The sequence below is a fragment of the Falco biarmicus genome, chromosome 4, assembly GCF_023638135.1.
Source record: "Falco biarmicus isolate bFalBia1 chromosome 4, bFalBia1.pri, whole genome shotgun sequence".
In the NCBI taxonomy this organism is placed as follows: Eukaryota; Metazoa; Chordata; class Aves; order Falconiformes; family Falconidae; genus Falco; species Falco biarmicus.
This window is the reverse complement of record NC_079291.1, coordinates 64,182,265-64,203,550: the sequence shown is the minus strand read 5'-3', so window position 1 is coordinate 64,203,550 and position 21,286 is coordinate 64,182,265. Positions and strand designations below refer to the sequence as shown.

Sequence of the window (21,286 nt, the reverse complement as noted above, 5' to 3'; positions counted from 1 at the left end):
TAATCATAAGCATTATTGGGCTTGAACTTGGCATTAACCTAAGCAGATGGAATCCAATACCTATACAGTCTTTTTAACACTTTCCTTGCATTTTGCTTCATTCCTTTTACAAAACTGAATAATAATGATGCATCTCTTAAAAATTATACACACAGCCCCCGCCCCCCCCTTCTTTTTTCCTCATAAATTTCAGCTAAAATTCAGGTGTCTACCCTGGTGTCAGCTTTGCATGGCTCAGGTCACCTAAACTTGGGCAGTAGTTTCTTGTAAGCACATATTGATTTTGGTGTGATCTAACCAAAGGTGGGGGCCAGGCAACCTTCTCAGCTTGGCTTTCTCTCTCCATATGTGTGTCCGGAGCCCCCGTGTGCAAGGGGTCCCTGCGTGAGTGCAGGGATGGTTTTTGAGCTGGGGATGCAGTTTTGTACTGGGAATCCTGCGGTCCCTGTTGGGACTTCCCTTCATTGTAGCCTCTTGCTCCATCACCTTGCTGATGACCTCACTGAGAGCTGCATCTCGGCAGGAGAAGGGCAGGGGGCTGAGGTACCATGCTGTGATCTTTCAAGGCTGCATCTCTAGATTTGAGGTTGCCTTCCCCCAGGCACCCACAGCTGCCTTCTGCTCTGAAAATTGGTAGGAAATTCAACCCTGGGCACAGAGGCAGAAGTAATATCAAACATTAAAAAGACCCACTTAATGCTGTTTCAATTTCAATACAAAGAGAATTTAATATGTATTAGAAGGAGAAATGTAAAAACGATCTGAAAAAAATAATCTATCCCCATTTGCTAATAATATAAAAATCAAAACAGTAAACACCTGAGCAACTATGTTTGAAACTGCATAATTGCTCAATTAAAAAGCATATATTTTGCTATGCATTTTCCTGGTTAATTAAAGTGCTAAATGAGATGTCAAGACTATCTTTAGTTTCAGATCATCCATTCTCAGGGAAAAACTACAATGTAAAAACAGAGATTAAAATAACTGCTTAAATTAAGGCTTCCTTTCTGTTAACTGAAATAACAAAAGAAAAAAAGCCTCTGTTCACTTAAACTAATCTTTCTTGCCTAGAGCCCCTCCTAGGAGGAGCAGTCAGTGATGCGCTCTTCCACCTCTTCCCAGACCTCCCCATTTCCTCAGGGAGAGCCACAGTGGAGAATCAGATGCTGGAAGGGCTCCACTTTCTCCGAGCATCTCATGTCAAGGTCTTCTGAGTCCCAGCTACTCTGGGTTCCAGCAGGGATCAGGTCAGCATTGCTGGGCAGCAGAGGTGGGAGAGATGCTCAGTAATGCTGCTGGGGTTTGCTCCAGAGGGACCTGTGCACCAGTTCATGTCATCTTTATCCCTGGGGATGGAGGCAGGAGTGCTCCTGGGGCCAGGGCGAGTCAAGGGTCTCCAGCAGCAATGTGGGAGGCACTGTCAGTCTGGGGCTTTGTTGAGATCGGAGAAAAATGTTTCTGTTGCCATGGATGTCAAGTCCAATATTACAGGTGTCGCTGAGAGGCTTAGGGAAGCGATCCATCGCCCGGCTTGGCAGCCTCGGGATGTGCTGAATTCTGAATCCCTTGGGGCTTGCAGTATTACCCAGCAAAACAGCCGTCGGCAGCTTACGGTGTGTGGCTTCGACTGGTGGTAACAAAGTCAGTGTCTTGGCACCTCCAAAACCAGATCCTTAGGACCAAAATAACTGAAATCACTGGGACTTGAGCTCATTCCTAAAAGCTAAACGAGTGCTGGGCCACTTTGCAGAGTGAAGGGCGATGTTCTGGGTGGGAGCAATTAACATCTCTCTGCAGGACTGAATCTGTCCCCTTGCGTGAAGCGGGAGGCTGCCTGGTGAAAGCAGCTGCCTTCTCCGGTGGCATCGCTCTGCTTTCTCACCTGTGAATTACTTATCAGACTGCGTACAGTGCTTGGACACATAGAGGCCTGGGGAAATAAGCAGCGAGCATACAGACAGCATGGTCCTAGGCTTGTAAGACTGATAAATCACTGAAATAAATACTCGCAGTACATTTGAGAGATCTGGTAAGGCAAGAACAAGGAAGACACAAATATGCTGCCCTTTAGGCCAAGGATCTAAAAGTCAGCATTGTTTCCAATCTGTTCTCATGCTGTGACACAATCCCAAGTCCCGCCGGATGGGCAGATGCATTACCCAAAACCACTATCACATTTGGCAGTAATTATTGTCCCCCTGGTGATCTCCACTGAGGCCAAGGGTGACTGAAGCCTGTGATGGTGTTCCCCGGTTATGGTGAGAAATGAACCTTGGCACCCAGCAAAGAACCAGGCTGAGATCAAAACCAAAAAGCATCTTGAATTATAGGAAAAAATTTCCAGCTCAGATGGAGAGGTAGGATCATTGTTCCTGGAAAAGCCACATGCTTAAGTTATATAAGACTCGAGAATGCAGTGGTAACACTCATGCGCGTTCTTCTCATTTGGCTCTTTGCATAGGCATGAATTTCATGATAAGAGGAGGGGTGGGGGGAGGCAGATAATCTAAAAGAAACTTTGTCTCTTCCCTAAAGCAGATGGGGATAGCAGACAGCCCTCCTTTTTGCAGTACCAGATCAGAAATCCCCGCTAGCCTGGCAATAGCTAGATTTTCACTGAGCTGCCGAGTTTACAGCAGAGGATAACTCTGAACGGCTTGGGGGAATCTAGAACAGTGTTTGGGCTGGTGGCCCTTCCAAGAGCTCAACAAGTAGAAGTGCATTTAGAATTGGCTAAATCTGCTGCTGGAGGGTTCCATTTCCCCATAAATATTTCTAAGCTGAAATTTAAAGACAGAAAAAAACCCCTGAAAATAAGGTAAGGGACAGGGAAGGTAGTGACTATGAAAGCATGCCGAGGGCTTTCCATTAATCCCGTGTAAACTGTCAGAATTGCTGCACCCCAAACTGGATGTGTTTGTGGAGCAGAAGAGAGATTTTTCATGTCTCTCAAGATACCTAGAGAATCCAAAGAGGGAACGGAAGAAAAATTGAGAGGACTGGGCAAGCTTAATGGACTCCTAAAATGAGGTGATTGTGCTCAAGTGGAAGAGGGAAAAATGGCTCCCCTGGATCTGCTGGCCACGCTTCTCCTAAGCTAGCCCAGCGTGTGGGCTGCTGCTGGGCTGGTTTCTCCTGTGATCAACCTATCCTCCCTGTTTTGAGGACAAAGATCATGGATGCAATCTCTTATCTCTTGATCGTTATGTTTGTGGCTGCAGGGTTAAGCTGTGGTGCTTCTCGTCCCTTCAGGTGCTGGTGGGAAAGTTGCTACTCACCCTTTCATAAAGCGCTGGGCTCCAGCCCTACTACTAGCCTGCACGGTTGTACTTTGGCAGCACAGGAGAGTGGTTTTTACTGAGTGTTTTGTTTGAAACACTTCAAGAAAAAGGAATTTGTGCTTGGTCACTTGCCTAACTTACATCTGGGGCCTGGTAAAAGTGCGAGCCATGCTTTTATTAACAACGTCTTAGTTTACAAAAGTGAAGTGGTATGAATTTCTGGGAGCGCCTACTCTGTAACCTTGACTTCTCAGCAAAAGAGCAGGGGAGACCTGCGAGAGTTGTAAAGTGTTGGCATCTCTGCCCTTACCAGGGGGCTCAAACTGGTCTAGAGAACCATTGCTCAGCGCAGCCGGACCCTCCTAGCTCAGACTCCTTTTCTTGAACGCAGAACATTGTGGAAAGCAGTGCTCAGGAGACATCCACAGCGCTGGGGACCTGTTTTCACCCAGCAGGAAGAAGTTTTAGATTGTATCAAGGAGGGAAATAAAGAATGACTGTGATAAATAAGGAAAAGGGTCCCTGTGCTCAGGCAGCAAGATACCCAGTCCAGACTTTTCCAGGCAGACACAAAGAAAGCAATGAGCTGGGCGAAGTGTTTGCTGGACCCCTGAGCATGCAGTGAAGCAGACTAGTTCCAGGTTCACAGCTCAGGGAATCTCAGTCACCAGACAAAGGTCTGCACTTGGTGAGAAGAGCAGGAAATTGGCCCAAAGTAATGAACTACAGTGAATTCTTCCTGAATTAATATGTTGAATCCCCCTGGATGAGGCCAGAGAGAAGGAGAACATGTGAGCAGCCAGGGGAGCAATCCCTGCACAGACCAGAGCATCTCTGAGAATTACCCCAGCCCTGGCAATCCACCAATTTTCATTCATTTCTGTCTTCCTCTAATTTAAGGAATGGAAATACCACTTTTGAAGGCCGGTGACAACGGAGGTACACTGATTGCTCGTGACAGGGGAGACAAATCCCGGGCTGCTGTTTCTGCTGCCTGGAAAGCACATGCTACGCGTAGCCAAGGGTTCATTAGCTGTGGGTTTTGCTGGATGGCAGAAGTGTTCCTTGCAGGACACTGCAGTTATTACACAAATCAGCTCGTTAGTGACTGTGTAGAGCTTTCTGAAGGTGTGGAGAGTTCATTCTAGCTGGGTATTCTTTCTCCTGTGGCTGGAGGAGTGGACGAAGACCCGCATGCAGGCGTGGGTGTTGAGGATGTAGCTGTGGGTGAGCAGGACACTCTGGGTGATTTGACCTCGGGTCTGGCTAACATCGGAGCCTGCAACGTGTTCTCAGCCTGGGCTTCATATGCTGTGCTGTCTGGCCTCTCCTACCTTTAGCAATGACTGCAGTTCTGCTGGGGTCGCATTAGGCATCTGGCAATAATTGGCAGGACCGAGACCTTTGCGGCTGCTTGCTCAGCTCATAGGCGACAGTTGGGTGCTTTAGGCTCTTTCCCAGGCTGCTGCAACAGCCTCACGCTGCTTGTGTTCTGTCCCCACAGGCGGGCTGGCACCCCCAGCCTGGGGCAGCTTTCTGGCATGGACTGTCTCCCAGTCCTTGCTGGTACCTCCAGCTCCATTGTGGATTTGGGAGAGGTTCCTCTTGCTAACAGCCATGCATGTTCCCATCGCATGGCCACAGCTCTGCTCTGCTCCAGTGGTTTTTTCTTGGCATCTCCCCGGTTGCAGATGGAGCCATTGCCAGCAGGCAGCGTTTGGTGCCATCAGTTGAAATTCATGCTTTGTGCCTGCATATCTCTGTAATCCTATTGTTTATTTAAAGTGGACAAACAAGAGGCATGGCCAGCATTGCTTTTTCCTCTGTCCTTTCTTAGCGTCACTTTTGGCCATATTTATTTTTATTAAAACAGGTCTGTAGCAGCTGAGCTCTTCCAGCCTTTTCCTCAGCTGCACAGGAGGTGGCAAGGGAAGATCTGCCTCGTGCTGGCAGGTCTCTTCTTGCATCAGCTGAATGGTGGGGGTGGAGCAGGCCGTGCAGTCCTGTGCCAGAAAGCATTGCTAGAAAGAGCTGGCACGAATGTGTCGGTTCTTATCTCTGTGGCCCTGAGACCCAAAGGAAAAGCCACGTGGGCGTTAGCACCATCTCTGCTGTACAACTGTGTCTTCCCAGGACTGCTGGGATAAAACCCTTTGCTACTGCTGGGGGCAAAGCTGAGAGTGAGCAGGGTAAAAAAACCTTCTTGATTTTTAATTTAGGGCTGATTGTTATGAAGTTTCTTGGCAGTCCTGAAATGCCTGTGGATTTTGATTATCACCAATAATTGGAATGTTGTGTGCAAGTTTATTGAATTTAAACTATTTTTCCTCTAACCTTGATCTTCCCATTCTTAAGAGCTATTCACTACAAACTAGGGTTGCTGTTTTCTGTTTAACAGCTAAATGAGACGCCTTCTATCCACACCTTGCTGATGAGAATGTGGGTTTCCAGCTTGTATTCCCCGGGACTGAGATAACTGCTGTTAATTTTAAAAAGCCATTTTGTCACTACTTTGCTGAAGATGTTATTTTTTTTCTTGCAAAACAGCATTCTCCTGATGGAGTTACTGCTTTGGAATCTAATTTCATTCTCCCTCTAGGTCATTTGTGTGACACCATTAATTTCAACCCATTCAAAATGGATTCTCCCCATGTTTTGTTTTGAAACTCTGCTAATTTTTAGCATATGCTTATAAAGGTTCAGTTTTGGAGGAACAATAGTGATTTTGTAGTTTAGCCTACTGTGTAACAGGGTGCCCAGGACCTCTTCCAGGACCCCTGCACAGAGCTTGATGAAATCCTTGGCCAACCGTCTTTCAGAAAGAGACGGTACTTGCCACCATAGTTAAAAATACCCACTTCGTTATCAATTTCATTCATCTTCCACTTCCTTCTGTCTTAGTCTATGGGATTGATGCCAGACACCTCTTCCTTCATGGATTTTGATCAGAAAAAAACCCCTCTTAATCTTTTGCCTGATAAAATGCTTATATGATGTTCTTTCATCTTCAACAAGGCTTGAAGCAGTCCGAGGGCAGGGTGTGAAGATCACTAGTGGCCACCTTCCTTGCATAGCTGTTCACACCCATGTGTTGAAAAAGAGAGGCCAGCAAACAGCTTCAGGTGGAAGCCAAATTGCAATATTTGGTGCCTGGCTATGAGTTGTCTGGGCTGCCCACACCTTGCACGGAGTCTTGTGTCAAAAAAAGATCATCCATCCACCCATCCCGCATGCTGGGAACCTGAGGGCTGAAACTTAGGCTTTGCAGGACCTCCATCTGCTCAGGGTGGGCTGCTCTTCGCCGTTCATGCCAACCACAGCCGTATGCCTACCTCTAACTGGAGATTTATACTTGAATATCAGTGGCAGTACTAGCTAGCTTTGCGTTTTATCCTAATGCAACCAGGAACTGCAACCCAAGATGTTCCCCCATCTGCAGGGAACCTTAATTCGTATGAGCAGAAACAGCTCTGTATTCAAGGTCTCCTTTTAACTTCGAGGCACAGCAGAAGCAACAGATGCCCAGGCTTTTGGAAAATGTAGGCGCTTTTGAGATCAAAATACAGATGTACTCTCCACCTCCAACCATAGCACCAAATGATTTTAGCAGAGCCCTCGATTCTGTGTTTGCAGGGCTGGTGAAGGAGGCTCCACTTAGCACCGGGCAAAAGCAGGTCATATGGAAAAACAGCTGTGGTGGTTTCCTACGCAGGTCATTGTGTGCTCTGGGAAAATTAGAACGGGGAAGCAGAGCAGCACCCTTGATTGCACAGAAAGTCATCCAACGTGGTCTGTGCTGTGCAGGGATCTTCTAGTCACCATTAAGAGTAGAAGCTCAGGTTGCTTTTACACGGGAACTTTGTTGCTCAGTAGAGAGTTCCTCAGAGTCTGCTTGCAGTCCAGCTCAGTGCTTTTGTCATTAACGCAAACGCTGCCCAGTTTCTTTTTCCAAGGGAAAGCATTCTGCTTCTTCCACTTTGGCAAGGTACACCTGCGGTGTATCTGCTGCACATCTGTGTGCCTGTTGCATGCCTGCTGCACATCTGCTGCCTATGTCTGCACACGTGCTGCACTTCTGCTGAGCCCCTGCCTTGCCTCTGCTGCATGTTTGCTGGCCGTGCTCCATGTGCCTTCCGTGGGACTGCTGTACGTACACTGGGTTTCTGCTATGTCTGCTGTGCATCCTGGCTCTGTCTGCTGCGTATCTGCTGTTGGCTGTGTTTTCTGCACGCACGTTGTCTGGATGCTTCATCTTGCTGTATCCCCCATGCGCCTTCTGCCATCACGCTGAAGGTGGAGGACTCGAGTGTGCCTGGGTTACTGATGCAGGGTGTTCTGGGATCCACTGCCTTCTCCCAGCCAGAACAGGAATCTGCTGCCCTAAAGCACTACAAATTCTTGCCGAAGTCCAGCCTGGAATCTGGTGGGTGGGCCCTACAGAGTGCTGCTGAGGTTGGCTGTGGTGCCCAGGGTGCTCAGCCATCCCAGCACCCTCCGCCTTCCCACGCCTGGCTCGCGGTGGGAACTTGAGAACTGGAGAGGAACTTGCAGGAACTTGAGAATTGCAACAGAGAGGAAGAAAATCTTCAAAAAAAAGGTCCCCACCACTCAGGCAAATTTTCCAGGCAGAAACAAAGGCAAGTTCAGGAAAACAGATTAATGACGCACCTACTGTAACAGAGACCTGGGGATGTGAGGCGGGACAAGCAAGTCCTGCAGCAGGCACTTCGTGACGTGGGAGGGGAGTAGAAACATCCATAGTTGTACACAGGCAGTGGTTGGGATGCTGCTTTACAGGGATGGAGGGAAGCTGAGGTGGTACCTGCCTTTAGGCACGTTCCTTGCTGGTGGCAGAATAACAGGGAAATAAAAAGAGACCATTCCCTGGAAAATGAAATTAATTTGCTGATCTAATTGAAGATCAGGGATGAATCAACATATTTTCAGAATTAAAACAAACTGAAATAGATCAACCAATGCTTTTGGAGTTTTTAAAAATCAGGCTCCAGTCTGCCAAATCCATAAATTTGTTCCCACGCACCATCTAGCTAGAGCTGTTTCTACATGTAGCTGTGATACGCAGGTAGTCGTGGAGGTGTATTTCACAATGAAATGAGTTACGGTGAACATGGGATCACAGAATCACGGTGTGGTTGAGATTGGAAAGGACCTCTGGAGCTCATCTGGTCCAGCCACCTTACTCAAGCAGGACTGCTAGAATTGGTTGCCCAGGAGCACGTCCAGACAGCTTGTGAGTACCTCCAAGGATGGAGACTCCACAGCCTCTCTGAGCGACCTGCTGTTCCAGTACTCAGTCGCTCACAGTGAGATGGAGTTTCCTTGTGTTCAGATGGGAAGCTCCTGTGTTTCAGGAACATCCCAAACTGCACAGCAGGAAATGCCAAATCTGATTCATTCTCGTAACCCTGTCCTGTCTGTGCAGTGGTGATGAGAGTTCCTATCCCCAGCCCCAGGCACTCCGCTGAAGTGATTGATGTAAAACTTAATTAAAATTAGAATGAGGATACAGACATTTTGGACAATAGATCCTGACAAACTAATTTGATATTTTCCTTCTCTTATCAAAGGAAAAATTAACTGGCTGTGTAACAACCTATACGGGTCTACTGAGTGAATAGTCTTTGATATCTAATGGTTCTTTGATTCAGCAAGTAAAGATATAAGAAGATCCGACAGCTGAAACTAGAAGCTGGACGGACTCAGACCCCATAATAAAGCATAGAGTTTTAACAGTGGGGATTATTACTCGCTAGAAAACCTCGAAAGTGTATGCTCTTTTGCTGGTGATTTTAGTTCAAATTCTCATGCTTTTCAAAAAGAAGAGGCTGGAGGGTTGCTGGCCAGGGTCCAGGCAAGGTCTAAGCTCTGCGTCTGCACTTACCTCTCCTGCCTTCCCCCCTCTGTCTGATCCTGTGTTAGAGCCCTGGCATCTCTGCAAGGGGCTCGTGTGACTCTGCGCTTGACGACATCACAAGAGTATGAACATTATCTAGGTTTGTGCTTTTCGTGTTTTCTTTCAAAAATTTCTCTTGGGGAGTCTGTTGGTTCACGCACAGATGTGTAGCACAGCATGGTGTGAATGGCATGCTGAGGTATGTGCTTGGGCTGGGTTTCCTGCTGTCTTTCCTATGTGATTTGATTAAACCATCCAACAAATGAAGACAAAAGCATGGGCAGCCTGTCTGAGGGACGAGTTGGAGTGTGGAGGAATTTCGTAATTGAAGAGTCAGAAAGGAAGAGAAGGACTTTGTCCACCTTATGCATATGGCACTGCTGAGCTGTATTCCCGAGGGACAGCTGTCCTCTTCCCATCCAGGTTATCAAGTCCTTCTCTTGCCTGTGTGTCTGGGGTTTTCTGCTGGCTGGTACCTCTCTCATCCCACGTGGAAATGCAGGTCTCCAGCTGACGGTGTCTAACCCCGTGGGTATAGTCCCGTGCCACAGCCTCGTGGCAGGGCAGACCTGCCTGTGCCTCAGTTCCTCGCTCCTCCACCTAGTCCCATGGTCACTGTAAGACCAAAGCCCCAAAGCATTTTGCACAGGGAGGTCAGAAGTCAGTAATTAAAATAACGTATGGTGGCTCCTTTTGGTGGGAACTAAACAGGCTCACAGGGAGGGAACGGAGTCTGGCAGAGAAATGTCACACAAGAAGCTATTCAAATGCTCTCCTACAGCGATGATACATGCTGAATTTATCCAATGGCACTGCACAGAAACAGAGGAAAAAAAATTGTTTTTAAATTTCAGACCCAATGTCTGTGGCTCGAGGTTCCACTCCTACTGCTGCCCCGGCTGGAAAACGCTGCCTGGAGGGAACCAGTGCATTGTCCGTGAGTATCCATTTTCCCATTAAGGGCACCGAGGGAACTAACTGCCGTGTGGGAAGGAATGCGTCTCTTGCACTTCAGCAGATGACGGAACATTTCATAATCCACTGGGAGAGGAGCAGCGATTGCTGGGAGTTCTCCTCTCTGCAATGGAAGCAGGGTGGCTGCGACTGGTCCCCTTAGTGCGTGGCCTTTGATCCTTTGCCAAATCGCCGCTGCCTTCCCCATTGCCTGACAGTTTGTGTGCCTGCTTTTAGAAGGTTAGCCCTCACAGGAAAGCTCTTGGTGACTCCTGAGAAAGTTATTTTAGAGCTGCTTGTATAGATGAAATAGTTGCTAGAACAACAGCTAGATGCTGACATCGCAAACGTGATGTCATGAGACAGTGTCCGCAGGAATTTGCATCTGTCTTCAAGTGGCTACCCAAAGCAGGATGGTGATTTAGGTAAATCACACCTCTCTTTTGGCCAGTAGCTTTCCTATTTGGAGCAGAGCATTATTGGACTCTGAAGTGCTGACATACACCTACAAAATCCATTAAGGGGCTGACATTTTGCATTTTGGTAGGCTAGAGGCATGAGCTATAGGGAGATGAAGGAGCCTGCTCTTTGGAGGACGCTCCTATGGGAAGTGTAAGTCAGCTCAGGAATAAATAAATGAGATTCTTATTGGAGACAGTAGGGGTAATTGTACCTGCGTTTGGTCGGGTACAAACCTGATCCCAGAGCTGCAAATACTCTCCTCTCAGAGGAAATGGTCTCCGTTGTATTACAAGTGATGGGGCCAGTTGATGGGTCCTGGCACACGATGAGTAACCAGTCCCCGAGCATGGCATTTTACTCGCTCAGAAGAGAAGGGCAAGCAGGAGGCTTGATGTCTCAAGAGTTAAATGCATCCGACTTCACCCCAGGTGATGGTAAGACATTTACACCCTCTCCTTTCCTCACGAGAAGAGAAAGGCAAACTCACAAAGTGCTCCTCACCGTCCCTGGGACAGCAGATGCCCCACCGGGGATACAAGGCTTGAGTTTAATGCTGCAAGGCTTGAGTTTAATGCTGGCTGCAGCGAAGGGTTAAAGAACTCACAGCCAAATAGCTGCTCCGTGGCATGCGGGGTTAGCGACATTCAGGGTTGTCTGCTGACTTTTCTCATAACTGTAAAACATGCCATCTGGGCGGGAGGTCCTCAGGGGACTGTGTGTTGTAATTGTATTTATAAAACACACAGAGATGAGATACTTTCATGGGGCTCTAATAAAATCTCTGCTTACACAGGTGGAACAATACTGCCAGCTCTGCTCTTGGCTCCCATGGCACAGGAAGGGGAAGAGATTAGCAGGGGTCCTGGGCAAGAAAGGATGGGGACTGATGCGAAGGCATCCTGCTGATGCATCTCGGGCTGACTCAGCTCAGCCCCTCATTCAACAGGAGATGCACCTCCCTAACAGTCAGTTACCTCTGTGCCAGACCATAGACTGCAAAATGCTTCAGGGAAACACAAAAATTTTAAGGAAAAGAACAACCTGGCTCAGTGTGAACATCACTTGTCTCTGCTGAGAAACATTTTTAGCAGGCGAATGTAGTGAAATATGTCTTCCCTGTCCTCTGCTGGCTGAGAAAGCAGCGTGGCAGCAGGACCAGCCGTAGCCTGTGGGAAGAGGAAGGTGTCTCCAGGAACTCCCAGTGAGCAAGTGGGTCCTTCCCACTGTCGCTCTGACCAGGCTCTTCAAGAGGTGCCCCAGCTTCCTTCCCAGGTTATTTTTCTTACAAGAGATGAATTCACACCCTTTTGGCAGCCAAAAACACATCTGTGAGCAAGATCACAGACCAGAACGTTGTGCTAATCACTGTGTCCTCCTCCTCCTCCAGCAATTTGCAGGAATTCTTGCGGTGATGGATTTTGTTCACGGCCAAACATGTGTACGTGCTCCAATGGACAACTTTCTCCCAACTGTGGCTCAGCTGGAGGTAAGAGAACATTGCTGGTGATTCTCCTCCCTCCAGAGGAGTTATGTGCTCTCTTAAATGTTTCACAGTCACAATGAAAGGAAATGTCTCTCTGTGCATCTCTGAAATATTGTGTGTTTTGACAGCCAGGTTCTAATCTGAATTGGTCAGTAGTCACAAAATCTTTCATTTCTTGTGGCACTTTTACTAAGGGTCCTCACTGCCCCTGATACCTGGAGAAAACTGGCTGCCTGCTTGTAATTTCTGCTACTTTGGTATGAGAAATCCTATGGGATACAGCTCAGAAACCACGTCTCACAGCAGCAAATAGCAACACTGCTGCCAAAGAGTCCATCCATCCCGGCTGTTCTTTGAAGTGGAATTAAATCTGTCACTGGTTTTGTTAACCAAATAAACGTTTTTTTCCAATGGAAAAACCATTAAGTTTTTCTTAGGCTGTGATTTGGATGTCGGGGAGAATTGCCCCATGTTTTTAGCAAACTGCAGTTGACACGATGAAGTTACCTGCTGGCAGAGCTGGGAATGCAGAAATGGCATTGCTGCTTTTTCTGCTTTGTTCTCCCATCTCAGACCTTCAGGAGAAAAAAATCTGCAAAGTTCTGGGAAGAGGACTGGGTGGCTTAGGTTTCTGAAAAACAAACTGTGGAGGACTCAGCAGTGACAGGCACATCCAGAAAGCAATTTCCATACCCCTCTGCTAATCCTTGCAGGATGCATTCAAGACCAGATCCTGCAACCACTCTGTTACCCTGCAGCACGTGGCTCTGCACAGAAACCACTCCTGCTCAAGCCTAAATCCTGATAGCTAATGGTCTTGTGCACTGTCTGGAAGGGAATTACTGCTCCTCTGTGCCTCTTTTTCCACTGGGCTGTGTTGCTGGAGCGGACCTGGGAGTTGTGGTAGACACCAGGCTGGATATGTGTCAGTGGTCATGTCACAGAGGTCGATGGCCACGAGTTGCCGCGGGGGATGTTCAAGCTTGGGATCTTCAGGCGTGAAGAAGATTTTACACTGGCGGGTGGTGCAGTGCCAGGACAGGTAACCAGAGCTGTGGGGGTTTGAAGGCTGAGCTAGACAGTCACAGCCAGCCTGCAGTGTGGGGAGGCTGGATGGGGGTGTCCCGCAAGCCCTCCCACCCCCGCTCCTGGGAGCCAGCACAGAGACCCCTCCGGGTCAACGCAGGCTACACACGAGCCCACGGGTCTGCCTGAAAGGGCTTCTGGAGTGAGAACAGTGTGCAAATGGGGCTGGCCGGCACTCTGGGGCTCCGGGTGTGGGCAACAATACTGGGTGACCATTTGCACCAAACTGTATAAGCAGTCCACCCGTACGTGATGCCACTACCCGAACACTCCAGCAGAAAAAAATCCTGCCAGACAAGAAAGAGAGCTGTGGCATGGTATTGTTTTAAGAAGGCTGCTTTTCCCCTATGTAAAATGCAGAAATTAATGCGATTTTATAGTCTTCTAAGGTCTCAGATGGCCACTGCTAGAGACAACCCAGAAATTTATTTTCCATAATTGCCCATCTGTAGGCAAGCTATTGTTAATACAGTGACTTGCAGGCATCGGATCGAAGGCCAGGGGACTAGCCCCCCCAAACCTCAAAACCACATTCAGGGTGTGACTTGGAGGCGGCAATTCCCAGAATCTGATTCCGAAGTGCCACGTTGTGCTGCAGCCCCACCGGTGTCCCCAGCAAGTGCTCAGCACCGCAGCCTGTGTGTGCTGCTCCGCCGACCTTCCCCGGGCTTTGCGGAGAGGAAGGTGCTGGAGACACAAAGGTTTCTAGCAAGGATCCATATGTTAGCAATCAGGGAGGAATGCAAGGAATGCTGTAAGCAGTATATACATTTGGGCACAGACCTGGCATTCCCCTGAGCCTGGGGTGGATTTCAGCGTGTGCTGGAGGGGGGTGGGTTCCTCTGCAGGGGCTTCATCAAATCTGGCATTCATTGTGGGGCTGTTTGGATCTGTATTTATCGTGAATGCTTCAGGGAGGTAAAGCAGACAAATTATGCATTCCAGAGGCAATAAAAGCCACTCTGCCTCTCTTTGTCATAACAAAAAGCTTGGTTTCCTACTTCGGGGAGTGAAGATATTTTAGGAGTAATTTGCAAGTGACTGTTTAGATAGTAGTGGTCAGTAAGCAGACAGCAAACCTGCCTGCACACCCCACTGCCGATGACTGGCGGAACAGCTGCAGCCACTGATCCTTTAAAATAAAATGTAGAACTAACCTGATCCGATCATGGGAAAAGCTAACTAGGGCGAGCTGTCATTCTCTTTTTCCTAGAACTTTGGTCTCTGCTACCCTGGAAGATCCTGACAAAGTGTAACAGGCCTTTAAAGTCTTGGTTGAAAGATGTTCTTCTGTGCTCCCAATCTGCAGGGGGTCCCAAGAGTGCCAGCCTTGGAGATAAGTCAGATGGGGATGGGACCTCAGGGCTTTGGGGATCATGGCAGAATTAAGAAACAGGACCAGCTCTGTGCGGGTCCAGAAATAGTCTTTGCCAATTAATTAGAAAGTTTCTGGATGAGCATCAGGGCTCTTCTTACGTCCAGACCTTGAACTTCCAAAATTTCTTAGCTTCGCTAAACCTTACCTCTTGCTGAATGCATTGAGTGCGAGGCTCAGGATGCTGCGCAGGGAAGAGATCTGACAGATGGACAGCTCTGACAGACAGACACTTCCTTGCTACCTCTGTCTCTGGGCATCCCTCCCAGATTTGCTGGATGTAATTGCTTTCCCAGGGCTGATTAATTGTAGTGAGGGGTGTAGGGTAAGCGTGTGCTGGAAATGGTGCCTTTTCCCAGAGAAACTGGTCTCACGTCTGACAATCTGGGCAATGCTTTGAAGCCTCAAACTTAGTTTCTTTAATGATTAAGCTTTCATCTAAATTTGGCCTGGTCTCTGGCTGTAGAGCAATAGGAAGAACAGTAGACATCGTGACTAATTCAAACCACACTAGCAACGCATGGATTAAATGTACAGCACATGTGCCGAGCGTTTCGAATGCAAAGCACTGAGCCTTCTCTTTCCACTCCTCCTTCCTTTCAGGCTTCCTAGGAACAAGGCGTCAACCGTATAATCATCCCTATTGGACACTTCTGAGTCCTACTACCTTTTGGACAGACATTTCACTTGCGCTGGCCCCAGCTCCTCCCTGCTTGGAACTGATGTTGCATGCACGGAGGAGACAAGCCACAGCTGAGCATCCACTCACACATGCACTATCCAGACCCACCTTCTTCAAGCTGCCAAGTCACGGCCCCTCCTACCCCTGGCAGACGTGGACTGCGGTGTACATGCTGAAAAACAGTTTTCACATAACTTGCTATAACCTCAGGCACTTGCAGTTTGAGTTGTCCCATCTTACAGAGGAAGAATGCACTGTTCCAGGTGTTTCAGTAAAGAATGAAAGCTGTTTGACCTGTGTTTGGAGCTCTGTGTTTAGCAGTAAACCTCCCCTTTTGGGCTCTTCTGCTTTAATACCACGTTCCTTAAACACTGAGTAGTGATGAAACAGTTAAAGCCAGTACTGCCTTTGTGTCTCCACCAGTATAAAACTTCCCGACTCTTGTTTATTGCTATTGTTTTCCTACAGTGCGTTAGTCACATTCAGCCTGTCGTAATCTAGTGTGAAAGCTGAACTCTAACATCGCAGAATAGATGATACGTGCTTTTCTTTTCAGATTTCTTAAAAAGACCCTCTTGTATTAAATGAATCATATAATGCCACATAGTAATTGTAAAAAGAAGAGAAATACCTTAAAAACTGATGGTTTTCCTCCACCAAAGAAATTCGATCCCCCCAAACATCTCATAGGTCTTATAACATGAAGGCATTTTAAAGATTAGAGAGCCCAGAATGTGAAAAGCATGTTTTTAAAATGGAGCAATAATAAAAATAATAGAACAATAAAAATAAAATAGAATAATAAAAAGGGTATGAAAATATTTGGAAAGGGTGGTATCCTAAAAGAAAGAGTTTTTCAGAATGACAGTTATCAAAGAAAGGGAGCTATTGGGAAACGTGCCCTTGCTCGTGGTCCCATGAGCTGCGGCAGGTCGTCCTGGAGGAAGGGCAGAGCTGCAGATGTTTAATCAGGGCAGGTTCCTTAACGAAGTGAAATGATGTGTGCCTTTGCTTTCTGCGGGATAAGGTCTATTTATGTTACTCTAAAAACTGTTTGCCCTAAGATAACAATGATTCCTTGCCCTGGATGAGGTGGACTTGAAGGATTACATCCCCGAAATTGCTCCCGGTTGCCCACTGTCCGTCGTGTTCTTGGCTTTCCCCCATCCGAACGGCTCAATACTGCCAGGCACAGGAGCAATAAAAATGCCTTATGTCTAGAGAATAAAGAACTGACTCTGGTAGTTACTTTTTAAGCAGCTTTGGGGTAATTCTGCCTCAGTAAAATGCAAACCTTTAACCATACCATGGGCTCCAACCATACCAGGGGGAGTCGGTGATCTCTCAATTTAACTTGAAGGAACCAGACCCTTCACATCACCCTTAGATTCTGCACTGAGGCAAGGAAGTTTTTCCACATCCACAGCAGGCGAGGTGGTCCCCTCCTGTCACAGCCAATTCCTTGCATCAACGTGTAACATTTCCCTGCTCTTCTCCACAGTCCAAACCTGCAATGTGAGATGCATGAATGGTGGGAGCTGCAACGAGGAGTCCTGCCTCTGCCAGAAGGGCTATACTGGGACATACTGTGGGCAGCGTAAGTACCTGCGGCCCCCACGGCGAGCCGAGGGGCAAGTGACTGGAGAGGTCACCTTGCACACACTGACGTGCTCTTTGATGTCATCGTTATATTCCCCTCGCCACTGGAATGTCAGCCTGCTCTCCTTTAGGGGGTATAGGTATAGATCTATATCTATATATAAATATATTGGATATATTTTCACTGTAAAAAATATATAAACATATATATACAAATATATATGTATATTAGATATAATTTCTCTGTAAATAGCTTTAGAGAAACAGTATATTCTCTGAGAGTGGGCTTTTTGTGGGAAGCCTTCATTTCAGCTCAAATGAAGTCTTCTGTCAATTAGAAGAACATAAAACCCCAAACCCACCACCATTTTTTTTATTATAAAATATGCCTGGTTGCATTTGGGGGGGTTCAGTTTTTAGTTCTGTTTATTTGACAACACTGACTTTCTGTCAGAAAACCTCAGTATAGTCTTTGAAAGAAATTTTACAACATTTTATGACTTGGCTTTCTGTTTTGTCAAAGCACCTATACCTTTCGTAGGGAGAAATTTAACTTTTCCCCCTAGTTTCTCCTGAAAGATATTTAGCAATTTAAAATCATTGCTCGTGCACATTGTGGAATTAACCAAACAGCTTAGGACTCATCTTTAATAAATGTCTAGCAAGCAAGTATGCACAATAGTTTTGAAAGAATTTCTGATCAAATGGAACTTTCCAGGCAAATTTCATGAGAATCACTAAAGTTCTCTGTGAACTCGATGAGATTTTTTTTAAAAGATGGGCAAAACACCATTTTTCCCCTAAACTTATCCTCAGCTATGACTGATTCATTTTTGCTGAAACTTTCCAAAAAGTTCAACTTAAGGCAGACACACCATATGGAAAATTTCATTCTGAACAGCTAAAGCTTGGGAAAATTATAAGTAACAGCAACCCAGGGCTTATAATGGAACGTGCTAGGCAACCTTAATTATGTGCTGCTACCAGCTCCACCTATAATATCCTCAGTAGAGTTTTCATAATGGTTCAGATATTGGCAAGACATCACTGGCAGGGTGGGGAACAATGGAGAGTCCCACTGGCAGCATCCCAGCAGAGCAGATTTCGGCTGCCTCGGCTCTGAGAGGGGTGTAGCCTTTGAAGGCTGTGAAGGCAGCGGTACCTGGCCTCTCTGCAGCTCGGAGCCTGGCACTAGACCCGTGAGGGCCACGCTCAGGTGTCCAACAAGATTGCTGTGGACCTCCCCTTTCACAAAATTATCTTCTTCTCATCTTCAATGCGCCGGTGGTGTTGGACAACCGAGCAGTTCAGAGAGTGGAGCTTTAGGAAGTGCCGTCACAGTCCTCTCGTTAGTCATTACAGCTCCTGAGACTTTAAGAGGTCAGTGGCATCTGTCACAACCAGCAATTGCTCATGTCGCATGCAGAAGTGTTCTGACATCCTGCTCAGTTCCGACATCCTTAGCCTCAGCCCAGGACCTGCATCAGCAGCCTCCTCCGACTTCAGTCCCAGGCTATTGACTGCAGTTTTGCCACTGAGGGCAGCAGGTCTGGTGTTAAATTGAGGAGCACTTGTGTGCTGCCCAGACTGGTTCTCTGTGCCGGGTACGTGGGATTAGATGGCTGACTAGCCTCCTCTCCTCACATTTCACTGTTGTCATACGTTAAGCATTTGCAGTTTCTCATTTGTATCAGTTCATCTTGACCTTGACATTTAAATCCCAATGCTGACCTGAATGAACTGAGATTCCAGAGCGCAGGAAATCCTCTCAAGTGAAATAAGAGTTTATAGCCTTTTTATAAACGGGTTCATTCATAGACAGGAAGTCATTTTCCAGGAAAAAATATCAGACTTTTCTCTGTATGTTCACTGCGTGGAGGACAACACAAAGTGGGTGATACTCCAAGTCCTGCCAGCACCACACGTCTCACGCTGTGGTTTCACTGAGAGCAGAAATCGCTGATTCCTCTTTCTATTTCAAAATAGCTGTCTGTGAAAACGGCTGTCAGAACGGAGGGCGATGCATTGGGCCAAACCGTTGTGCTTGCGTCTATGGATTCACCGGTCCCCAGTGTGAGAGAGGTAAGGAACATGTTTTTATGATATTATCGCTGATGGAGCATAGGATCAGGAGTTGTATATTTAACTGCGTGTCTTAAGGAGGTTCGATTGTGTGTGAATTTCTGCTCAATTCCTCTGCCTGAGGGTACAGCCTGTAACGACAACCTCGTGCCCAAAGCGCTCCCGGAGATCCCTGGTTATTACATGCGCAGATGCAAAGTGCCTACTGACTGCACGGCTCTTCGGTGTCTCTGGATCCTCCTCTCCACGTGTGGTCCCTCGTAGGTGGTTGTTAAACGTCAGTAACCCCCCCACCCCGTGCTGAGTACAAAAAGGGTATTTTTCTCTTGGGCATTTCCCTGTTTCTTGTCTTGGTAAGATGCAAGTGGCTTAGAAATGCCAGGAAGCCCCTTACCACAGCATCCTCATGAAGGGAAGGTGACACCATCAGTGCCTTCCTAAACACTAAAAGAGAAGGGAAAAGAAACGTGAGCCAACATTTTCAAATGTGCCAGTGTGATGGGCTGACCCCAGCCAGCAGCCGAACACCCATCCTACATCTCTCACTCCCCTCTCCCTTGGGATGGGTAGAACAGAGAAGGGAGTCAGACTCACTCATGGATGGAGATGATGTCAGTTTAATAAGGAGAGTGAAAGCTGTGTGCAGTAGCAAAATAAGGAATTGATTCGCTGATTCCCACCAGCAGGCAGATGTCCAGCCAAATCCTGGGAAACAGGACATCAGCACCTGCAGTGGTGGCTTGGGAAGACAAACATCATAACCCTCTTAGATCCCCCCTTCCTCCTTCTTTCCCTGACGTTTTATTGCTGAGCATGATGTCAATGGCGTGGAATATACCTTTGGGCAGTTGGGGTCCCTTGTCCCAGCTGTGTCCCCTCCAGCCTCTTCCCAGCGCCAGACTGCTGGGCTGGGCGTGGACAGCAAGCCTTGAGCTGTGCTGCAAAAGCAAAACCCAGCGCCACGATGAGGAGAGGTGGCTCCGTCCCAGTCACCCCCTCACAGCCAGCTAATTGGGGTGCTCCTCTTCACTGACCCTGAGCTGCACTTGCAGGACTCTCAGTCTTCTCTGATCCTGCTCAGCACCACGAGTACGACTCCCGGCAGTGCTTGCCGAGGAGCGATGTCTAAGGAGTTACGGACCACACGCAGTTAGGGGCCACATGCAAAGTGCTGGTTGAAGGACTTGGCCAGCTCTCGCAGAGCTCCGTCAGATGCGGGTAGACGGCAGTTCGCCGGGCGAGCACTCAGCTCCCCTATCAGTACGACCATTTCTCAGACTCCTGCCTCTCTCACTGTAAAGAATCAGATTCCTGCAGCAACTCAGTTTATTGCCTGAATGTGACCTGTCCTGTGTGCTTCAGGCGCCAGTTTTGGGTGGAAGAGGTCGATACCATGTACCATCAAAAATTAAAACTAATGATGTCACCAGTGCTAACAGCCTATAATTTTCAAATGAACATGGACCTGAAACCCTGAAAGTCAATATTCCAACCTTTGCAAAACTATTTTTATGGTTTGGTACTATATTTACTTGAAAAACCTTGAAAATTATAACCAGAACTTAAGGTTTTCCATGAAAGAACCTTATTTTAGCAAAAATGTTTTGAAGGGAAACATAAGCCAGCTCTGGTTTATTGTAAACCTCACGCGGTTCGATGCCAGCTGCTCATCCAGTATGAATTGAAACAGCTCCACTAAGAACCACAGTTTTCACCAGCTAAGGATAGGGCTCTCGGTGACATGTGGCTTTTCTGTACTTCAGCCAGCCAGCGTGCGCTGAGTGGCTAGATCAGATTTACATTTGGGCAGCGTGGGTACGACTGAGGTTTTGGCTGAGGCACAGAATTTCTCCGTTTCCTGTTGGCTTAGATGGACATCTCACGACACTGCTCTGATATGATTTTTGGCAAGGGTCAAAGTGGCACAGAGCAGAAATGAAACTGAAACATGAAGCCAATGTGCAAACTCCCAGGATTAAGATCAAAGCACCCTGGAAATGCTCTGTTTTTCTAGCCTCTCACTTTCCCGAGATTGAGCTAGTTCAGTTTAACTCCATGTCCAAGGATTGGACTGTTCTTGCCTTTAATGTTGTTTTTTCCAAGTTGGGGATTCTTGGCAACAAGATTTAGAGGGTGAGATAGGAATAACAGTTGGTTTCCGGTAGCCCAGGCATCAGCCAGCCCTGCCTGAACCGCGGCCAGACGAAACACTGTGCAGCGTGCCCTGGGCTGAAAAAGGGTCTGCTGGACAGAACGGTGCAGGTGCCCCATAAAAGGCCTCTGCTGTGGTTTGAGCCTCGCATTTATTGGATGCAGGGAAGGGAAAGCTCTTTAAGAGTCTCCACACACGTTTACTGAACTAACC

The 21,286-nt window shown here is 47.5% G+C and overlaps 1 protein-coding gene across 1 annotated transcript in view; it reads left to right on the top strand.

Moving 5' to 3' along the window:
- Positions 1-21,286, top strand: part of LOC130148922 (fibrillin-2-like) — a 111,400-nt gene that overhangs the window by 9,413 nt on the left and 80,701 nt on the right. The window contains exons 3-6 of the mRNA XM_056338059.1: positions 10,053-10,135; positions 12,002-12,100; positions 16,742-16,837; positions 18,826-18,921. Coding sequence (XP_056194034.1) covers positions 10,053-10,135; positions 12,002-12,100; positions 16,742-16,837; positions 18,826-18,921 — 374 coding nt within the window. The remainder of the gene's footprint in view (positions 1-10,052; positions 10,136-12,001; positions 12,101-16,741; positions 16,838-18,825; positions 18,922-21,286) is intronic.